We start from the raw sequence: 9,960 nt of genomic DNA on the forward strand, positions 1-9,960 counted from the left end.
ATGCCATGGCGCCGCCTGCGCGGGCAGAGCGTGCGGAGACGTCGGCCGGGAGAAACCCCAAGGTAGGACCAATAAGGGTTGCAGAGAGACGGATAGTTTCGGTAATAAGGTGGGAGGTGATAGTGGTCCACCGTCCCTGCCGTCGAACAGAGCATAGAGCCGCGGTGGGCAGGGCCCCGTTGTTTCGGAGATAAAGGATGCGGCGGACTGTGGCAAGTACAGGACATGCGTCGGGGTGACCAGACCGGGCATGGCCAATTACTTCGCCGCGCACACCGTTTTTCTGTGTGGTGAAGGTAAGGGTGGCGAAAGTGGCGCGCTGGATGTCCTCAAGGGGGGCAGTGGTAGGTGGCATCCGGGTGTCGCCAATAAAGAGTTGGACGTCACAGAGGCGAAAGGGTTGGGTGTCAGAGGAAGTGCAGTATTCACCAGGGCGAAGAAGCCAGAAAAAGGCAAGGTAGGCCAGGTCGGAGACGGCAAGGTCCGTTGCGTTGCCAGAGACCACTGCTTGCTGACGAACGTGGTGAAGGAGTTGGACAGGGAGTGGTTTGACACGTGAAGGTGAAGGGTCCGTGCGGGTGTAGCTCCGGAGCTGGCGGTAAATTCTGAAATCGGTCAGTTGCGTCCGTGGTTGCTTACGCGGGTCCGGGGCCCCCACGCTGGCGAAGCCCTGGCCAACGGAACGGAGGTAGTCCTCCACCGTTCGAGAGCGGACTGGGAGGCCGCTACGGGCCAGCTGCCCGGTGCGGATACGGTGTGCGAAGACTTGGAGGACCCGGGGCTTGTCAGTGACTCCCGTGAGCAGCGAGGATTGACCAATGGAGGTACAGAAAGCAGTCCAGACAGCCCAATCGGAACGGGTAGAGGACACCCTACTAGGAACGACTCCGGAGGAGGCCGCTGTTTCTGCAAGGCGGAGGTCACGGCAAAAGTCATGGCAGGCCGAAGCGGGGATAGACGCCAAGGGACAGGCTGGGGGTAGTGAGAGTCAAAGTGGGCAAGCAGTTGTGAGTCGGTGAGATTCCATAGGCGTGAGGCGTCATCAGCCATGGCGTTTTCAGTGCCTGGAATATGAGAGGTGTCACTCAAGTAGCGGAAATGGCGGCGGTGTAGTGCAGAGAGCCGTAGAAGATAGCCAGCGGCACTGTCACTGGAAATTGAGGCACGATGGGTCCAGGCAACAGCAGGCATGTTGTCGCAGAGTGTGGCAATGGTGAGCTCACTACAGTCCGTAGCATGGACCAAGACATCATTGTGGCAAAGTATACCGGCAAGCTCAAGGTTGGAGTTTGTGATGGTGCCAGCAAGATTGTCCGATGATACCAACTGGGCTTGGATGTGGGAAGGGAATGGGTGGCGCCATAGAATAGGTTGGAGTCCAGGGCCAAACCAGACGCCCCCCATGCCGGTGCGGGCAGCGTCGCATGCACCAACGTAGGTGGGAGCGGAGGGGACTATTTCGGCAATGCGTGTGGGCCGATTGCCTAAGTCACAAGCCAAACGCTCAAAATCGGCTAGCTGATCATGAACAGCTGCAGTGAGCTTGACCCGAGTGCTGTCACTATGTCGGAGAGCAAGTTGGAGTTGTGTGAACATGCCAGTGCCACCGGGGATAGCCAGGGTCATACTCCGAAGCTCACCCAGAAGCTGGTACCATTTCTTTAAAGAGAGGCGTGTACGGCCACGGCAACTGTCAAAAAGCTGGTGCAGACGCTCCAGGCGATGTTGGGGGAGCTCAATTGTTCCACGAAGAGAATCAACTTGCCAACCAAGAACAGTCTTTAGGGTAGCCCAGCAAGCATCACCTTTGAGCATCTTCTTGACGGAGGCAGGTTCTTGACGGGTGATAGGGTCAGAGTCGTCAAGAGGACGAAACACTTTATCCAAGGACTGCAAGAGGCAATGCCGGACAAAGGAAAGTTGTGGTGGGGTGCCTTGGGCCAACTGAATGGCATCATCGACAAAGACATCGGTGTATGCTAAAGGGCCAGGCATCAGGGAAGGTCCCCGGGGTGGTGGAGCATCCGTAGGTGCTGCATTGCTCCAGGGAAAGGTGTAATGCGGTTCCATCGCAAGTGTGGGATCATGTGTAGGTGGTCCCATGGGATGCGGTAGAGTCGCGTCACGTTCAGGGTGCGGTTCCATCGCACATGTGGGAGCACTTATGGTTGGTCCCCTTGAATACAGTGGAGTCGCGTTGCCTTCATAGTACACTCGGCGACCATCGGCCGGGGGCGGTGGTCTGGTGCTGGCTACAGAAACAAGCCGATGAAGTGATGGAAACGTAACAGGTGTATTAGTAGTTAGGAGACCATTGGCAAGGTCCGCCACGGTCTCGGTAAATGCACAGAAGTATGGTGGGCTTTCAGTCCACCCCATAGGTAGTGATAGGGGGAATGCCACTAAGGGGACTTCACCAGGGAGGCTGGGAAAGGCCACACCTAATGTAGGTACATCTCTTGGTGCAACCCAGACTCGGTAGAAGCCATCAGCTATGTCCACCTTGGACATGTAGACCGGACCATGGATTGGGTTGGCAAAGCAAAGTGCATGGAGCAAGCGGGGGAGAGCCCAACCAAATTGCATTGCGTCACGGGGTGCTAGTTGGTGTGTTTCCTGGTTGATGCCATGGAAAGTGTAGTCAACAATGGTGCGAGGGCGACGGTCACGTTGGGGAACCACTCCAATGGGGGAGAGACGGAGCCGAGGGAGATGGCGAACTTGGTCGTACGGTAAGACCACCCAGAAGCCCTTTTGTACCATATCCAGCATCTCATGCCGCAAAAAGTCGAGGTGTGCAGCAGCAGAACCATGACTACCATGTGTAAGAGCATGGTCAAGTTGATCCGGCGTCCAAAGGGGAGTAGCGAGGACCACAGGGGCGCCGTGCTGACCCAAATGGTGAAGGAGTGGGGCTGCTGGATGTGGCAAGTGGCCAACGGAAGGGTGGATGTTGGAAAGGCCCCGATGGGCCTTGACAAAGTCATCCCAGGAAGATGCACAAGCAAGAAGGCGCACAGAATGCTGGACGGACTTACCAAGGTCATCATCACCAACATCAATGGAAAGGGAACCAATGGGGTCAGGTGAGCGCGAGCGTTTGTGTGGACGTAACCGAACTGGGGAAGGTTGTGGCTGTTTGATACGTGGTGGCCTGTGTTAAACTTTTTCTTTGCATAAGAAGATCTGCACTACGTGCTGGGGGTTCCTAATCCCCTGTAGGATTCATTTCGCGGCACTAAGGGTATGCCGAAAATCCGCCACCGTCCGATCATCTCTCGTTAGCACTCCGTTCGGGCTGTTCCCGGTGTGACCGTCGAGGGGCGCGGCGGCCGCCCCTTAACCGTTCGTACGCCAGGCGTGGGACGTGTAGGTTCGTCACTACCCACTTGGTGGACGAACCCACTCCCATAGCTGCACACTCGGGGAGCAGCCACGGAGGGCCTACGCTTCGCTGCCCTGATCGCTGGTGGGCCACCTCCGGCACGGTAGCTACTGCGCGTCCAGGATTGGCTTACCCGTCGCAGGCCCCGATTGTTTATCGACGGAGTACACGCCCTATGGTAAGGAGACAGCGAAGGTCTCGCCGTTAGGGGGAGGTGTCGTGCGGTGCGGTAACCCTCCGGCATCGTCTTTAGTCTGGCAGTGATTGTCATGCCCAATGGCGTAGACCGCGGGACCCCAACGCCCCTCAATGACGGACGGAAGGACTTGTTTCCGTCCCTTGTCATCTGGCGCCTGATTACCAGTTTCTGAGTCAACACCATGCCCTCCTCAGAGTGAGGCTCGCGCACTACTACTCCGAGGAGGTCCCTTGGTATATGACTCACTGCTAGGTAATCGAGGCAACGGCCGTTCCGCCTATTTACACCGTCCGTGTACACGTAGGTTCGACCACCTCTTGTCACCACGCGCAGGACCCAGTTGGGAAGGGCTCGCGTGCCGTCAGCCAGCCCACGTTCCATTCGTCTTGTGAGACGGCCGAGACCTATTCCGCCGCACTCCGCTCTCGGTAGCAACCCGGGACGTGGGTTACTGACCTTACGGCCTCGTTCTCCGCTCTCCGGGATACGCTTTCTCCGCTCCCCGGCGTCTCTGGACCTCTTCCCCACCATAGTCCCGGGGGGGAGAGTGCTGGAGAGCCCGCGCGTACTCACAGCTACATCTCCTCCAGTCAGATGCCCTACTGAGGTTCCGACCTTTGTGAACCGTATAGCCGCGCCCACCGATTCGTCATTACCGGACACTCGCACGACGTGGATGCCCAGCTCGCCGGCGAGCGCAGCTTTTTCAGCTCCCCCACCTCCCTTACTATTGCGTCCACGGTCGTGGGCGAAACGTGTCCGGAAGCCAAGGCCGATGAGTTTTCTGATACCGCCCCCCTTGCATTCGTTTCCCCGCCTATCTCCCGGCGACCCGAAGAGTTTGACACCGACGAGATCTACGTGCGCGGCGGAGCGAAGGAGTCCGGAGCTTACGTCGATGCCCAGTGCATGCAGGTAACACATAGGGTATGCTGAACTGGATTTTATGAACCCCACCCGCCCCAACATGGAGACAACGTCCCTTTCGACGCTACCGTCCTCGACACCCAGTACGTCCCGGACTCTGCCTGGGACACCTCCGGGAAGGAGAGTCGCGTTCTGTGGGGACGTCCACAGCCCACCCTCTCCCTTAACTGTGGTTAGAAGCGTGGGCAGCTTAAGCAACGTACGGACATCCGCCCTAATTGAGTCGACTATGTGTATCAGGGCTTTCCTCCGGATATAGGGAGCGGCAACGTGAAGCGCACATAGGCACGCATCAGCACTGTATGTTGAATGTTCGCCGTATAGGTAGGAGGGCTTCCTAACTGGCTCCCAAAGTTCCGGCTCCGTGTCGATTACATATATCGTAGTTGAAAAAGAAGGCCTGAATATAATGAGCGACCCCTGGTCAACCGCGAACGAGCGCCTAACCCCCGAGGGACCGAGGTCTGATATCCCCGCCACATGTATCGAGTTGTCAGGACCGTCCACCACGAAGTAAGGGCACAAGTTTGACGTAGTTGGTGCGGTTAGAGAAACGACCCAAAGGGCGTCACGGGCCATCGTTTCGTAGGATTGCGCGAGGGTCACACGCCCCATGGCTGCGTTGAGGGCCTCGTCGACTGAGAGTTCCGGATATAACTTCAGAGGGCGAGGGAGCTCGCTGACGTAGGGAGCCCCAGGGAGTTTCTCTTGGCGTTGCATCCTGGAGTACAACCGTGTTAACTCCCGACGATTGGTCACGGTAAGAGTTCTTGATAGTCGTATGGCTTCTCTTATTGAGCCGTGGACAATTGAGAAGCGACGAAGGTAGATAGCCATTCCCTTCACCACACTCTCAGTCGCGACGTAACCCCCCCACCGATTCACTGATTCCTTGAGCGTAGCCATTGTTAACTCAACATCACACCTGACACCTTTGAACTTCGTTAACTCACCCGCTAGTGACAACAAGTTCAGTATATGGTTAGTCTCCGCAGACGGATTTAAGGCATACGACCGTCGATTGAACAGCGAGACACCGGGGCGGTATTTTAGCCAATTTGACGACGAATCGTCAAATACACCCACATGCCCCCCCACTAACCTGAGGACTACGCTGGGCCCCCTGTCTGTGTAGGATATCACCACCGTGACACAGGTGTTCGACGCGTCCGGCGACGACCCATCCCACACACGCACATCATTTATAATCGACCCGGCGAAGTGTCTGTAGACGGCGTCGGAGTCGTAAGGAACAAACCCGACTAACGGTTGTGGAGAACTAATACGCAACCTGACATGGAGGGGGGCACATCCCAAGAAGAGGGCCTCACAAAGCTCAACCGCATGCTTAGCGTCTCCTAGATTCACCTCGGCCGACAATTCGGCAGAAAGGTTCGAGATTGTCTTAACACTAACCATTTCGATGACTGTGAGGCTCCCTAAGGACAACATCGGCTTGCTGTAGTACGATGACGAGCACACGTGCGACCACAACAAAAAGCTATCTATCCCCGAGCGGGACATTGTATGCCCGCGCACCCGAGAGCCAATCCTGGATATTGCGTCACCATATGACGAGCGCGCGCGATTTTCGCGTGCTCGTGTGCGTACGCCGGAAAGCGACGACACGATGCCCCTGGCGATGTTCGCTGAGTTGCTCAGTGCATCCGGCGGAATAGCGACCGAAAGAGTTAGCGCCACCATCGGTCCGAACACAAAGTGGGGACTACCGTTATAGAACCGACAGACAGAGGCCCGAGTGAAACGTGCGCCCGGCCGGATGTTAACCGGGGGGTGGCGGAACCTCCTAATCCAGGAATGTAGGGGGACGCGGGGGCTCAAGCTAGAGGCAGTAATGTAGACCGTATCGAACCTTTTCTGAAGAACCGTGGGGTGCAACAAAAAGTGAATTTATTTGCATCCTGTAGTCTTTGCAAAGCAATTGAAGGAATACTTCCGACGACGAGAAGGGAGGAAAAATGTTCTCTGCTAAGTGACGCGCTCACTATAGTATAAGTAATCTCGAGGATCCAGGTGCTTTGATTGGTCCGACAGTGTCCAGGCTTTTAGAACTTTTCAAGAACAGGCCAGTCTTTTCTGCGCAGGATTTCCCAGGCAAACGTGTGTGGAGGTGTCACTACAAGTGGAAAACTAAGGATGCTCCGGGATAGTCCCGGATCAATCAATGGTAGAGGGCACACGAGTTTCGCAAATAGATTGCACTGTGTTGTTAAATATTGAACAATATATGCATGCATGCTAATTTGGAAATTGTTTTACCTGAGACAACTTCGGAGCACCTGTCAGGATCAGTTCTTACATTTAATAGTGCCAATCCTTGTGCTGCAGTTGGAGTCGTATGATGGTTGTTTTGCGATTGTAATCCAATGACAGCGGTTGAGTCCGGTAAAGAAAGTCGAGCGATAGGTCACTAACGTGAAAAAGAGAAAAAAGAGAATCCAACTAGTTTCTTATTGCGCAGAAAGCTTTGTTTGCGTATCCTTTTCTAATGTAAAGGCAACGTAGAACAAGAGTTGTGCTTATGTTAATGTAAAGGTTTGTTCCATACCATGCAATCCATTTTACCGAAAAAGTGGCCGAGGATAACGACTCGTCTTACCCTACCAACCCCTGTATTTGGCGTGAACTGTAAAGCCATCTTTACGTGACATAACCATTAGCACGTGCTTCTTCTATTCTAATCATCTACTTGCTTTACTCACAGAGATATTGAACGGCTAGCACTCGCGTGGCCTCTTTTCCGTGCTAACCCTGGCCGCTGTTATCCATTAGCGTTCAATTCACAGCTAGTGTAGAACGGAATGATAAGGCCTAACCCTGATATACAACCCTAGGTAAATTGAACTTCCCGCTACGCTACTACTGCAATAATTCATGCGAACCAGCCTCCTCCATTTTCGAGACCGTGGATGCATCTCACTTCTTTTCGAGAGAAAACGTTGGCTAGCAAACGGACTCACTTCGTGTTGCACTTCGTGTCACTCCTAACCTTCTTTCTTGTGCTTTACAGAAATCATCATGTCGAACAACGAACTGGATGATGCGGAGAATCGTCCGCCCGTTTACGCTAACGCGGCTTTCAACGGTCGCTTGCCCACCATCACGGGTCGCACCGTGGAGGACGTAGGTCGTAGCTCGAGGCGCGTGAGCGCAGCGACTGTCAATCTGGGCATATCCACCGATACCTGCACTGCTGTCGAAGTTGGTCGGGAAGTCATCTTTCATCATCGTTTGGTGCAGCAAGTTGCGGGTTCCGACGTTGCCCCAGCTTGGTTCCTTCCGGCGTTGCAGACGGCTTTGGCACCCATCCAAAACAACTTGACGCAGCTCAAGGATGGCATGACGCAGCTCAAAGAAGACGTGACGCAGCTCAAAGAAGACGTGACACAGCTCAAAGAAGACGTGACGCAGCTCAAGGACCGCGTAGACCAAGTTGGCAAGGAAACTCTCGGTATCAAGAACGACGCGATTCGTCGGGACAACCAGCAACGCCGCACCTTTTGTCGCACCGTTGTGTTTCCTGTTGTCATTGAAGCTGGAGGACTTGTTGGTATTGGTGAGACCCCATCGGTCTTGCACTTTGGGATAGCAGAGGACACCTTTCGTAGTGTGAAAAGTCTTATGCAGCTCAACGGGTCGGATTTGGATCAAATCTACAACGTGTACCGTGAGGAGCCGCTTGCCCATCGTGTTGGACGAAGCACCATGTCACGCCGTGAGGCTGTCATCCGATTAATCTTTGGGACGTTTTAGTCGAAGCAAGCTGCAAGGGATTACAAGCATCCCATCTATCTCCTGCATCGCTGCGGTCGAGACGTGCAAATACAGTGTACTTCTTGGATTCATTCATGGAAAGCATTTATAAGTAATTGTACATAGCATACTATGACTAAAATTCTGGCGTTTGTATTGATGTCCAAAGCTCTTACAGCTAGTCGAGTGGATAATGTGGTAACCGATTGTAGGAATGGCCACGAACTGCATGTCGTCTGGAAGACAAGATCTTCCGACCAAGACAGTGCGAGTGACCTCACCACGTCTTCTTCTTTTAATGAATCCTTCGAGGATGACTTCAGCGAAGACGAACAATCCAACGTCCATGCAACGAAGACGAGTTCCGGGACTAGCAATCAAGAGTGTCCAGTATCATTCTTTACCTTTAGGGACACACCGCTCGCTCATTTCCGGGCGCTTCGCAACGGTAACGACAATGAGTCTCCTCCACCACTGCTACTACCGTCACCAACCAGTACAGCACATTCGACTGTTCCCAAACAGAATGAAGGCATTTCTCCCAAGAAGCGATTCATGGATCGGTACAGGCAGACCTCGTTGTCTGACCAATACGCGGAGCAGCGCGGTATGGACGTCGGGAAAAATTCATAGATTCATAGATTCTAAAGATTTCTTGGCTTTTGTGTTTAATGACAGGAATTGATTGTTCCACTTTAAATTCTCTGAGGTCTTCAAGTATCAGGAGCAACAGGAAGGCCTTTGAGCCGTGTCCCGCGGAGTCTGCACCGTCTAAGCCCAATGCCAAAGAAGGGAGGGAGGGAAATGGCCGGAGGTCATGGGAAGTTTTTTTTTTTTTTTTTTGATTAAGGGAGAGTGTTGGGAACTTCGGCAAGCAAGGGTGCTACAGAAGGAGGAACATTCTGACCGGGAACCAGTTGGAACGAGCCTGCAGTAAGCATGGTGCGGGCAAAGTGTTTCATGAGAGGGAAGGCTTGGAGATGCAAGTATCGAAGCATGACATCGGAGCGCCAGCGACCAACCAGCTGGATTATACTGGTATCGACGCGGCCGCAGAGTAATGCCATGGCGCCGCCTGCGCGGGCAGAGCGTGCGGAGACGTCGGCCGGGAGAAACCCCAAGGTAGGACCAATAAGGGTTGCAGAGAGACGGATAGTTTCGGTAATAAGGTGGGAGGTGATAGTGGTCCACCGTCCCTGCCGTCGAACAGAGCATAGAGCCGCGGTGGGCAGGGCCCCGTTGTTTCGGAGATAAAGGATGCGGCGGACTGTGGCAAGTACAGGACATGCGTCGGGGTGACCAGACCGGGCATGGCCAATTACTTCGCCGCGCACACCGTTTTTCTGTGTGGTGAAGGTAAGGGTGGCGAAAGTGGCGCGCTGGATGTCCTCAAGGGGGGCAGTGGTAGGTGGCATCCGGGTGTCGCCAATAAAGAGTTGGACGTCACAGAGGCGAAAGGGTTGGGTGTCAGAGGAAGTGCAGTATTCACCAGGGCGAAGAAGCCAGAAAAAGGCAAGGTAGGCCAGGTCGGAGACGGCAAGGTCCGTTGCGTTGCCAGAGACCACTGCTTGCTGACGAACGTGGTGAAGGAGTTGGACAGGGAGTGGTTTGACACGTGAAGGTGAAGGGTCCGTGCGGGTGTAGCTCCGGAGCTGGCGGTAAATTCTGAAATCGG

At 54.4% G+C, this 9,960-nt stretch overlaps 1 protein-coding gene across 1 annotated transcript; it reads left to right on the top strand.

Moving 5' to 3' along the window:
* Nucleotides 1-7,550: 7,550 nt before the first annotated feature.
* On the top strand, nt 7,551-8,285 carry PHATRDRAFT_bd1125 (predicted protein; the record flags this gene model as incomplete). The annotated part of the gene is made up of 1 exon (XM_002176105.1): nt 7,551-8,285. One exon carries the CDS (start codon nt 7,551-7,553, stop codon nt 8,283-8,285), a length of 735 nt encoding a protein of 244 aa, XP_002176141.1.
* Nucleotides 8,286-9,960: the final 1,675 nt, after the last annotated feature.

The sequence above is a fragment of the Phaeodactylum tricornutum genome, genomic scaffold, assembly GCF_000150955.2.
Source record: "Phaeodactylum tricornutum CCAP 1055/1 PHATR_bd_4x5 genomic scaffold, whole genome shotgun sequence".
In the NCBI taxonomy this organism is placed as follows: Eukaryota; Bacillariophyta; class Bacillariophyceae; order Surirellales; family Neidiaceae; genus Phaeodactylum; species Phaeodactylum tricornutum.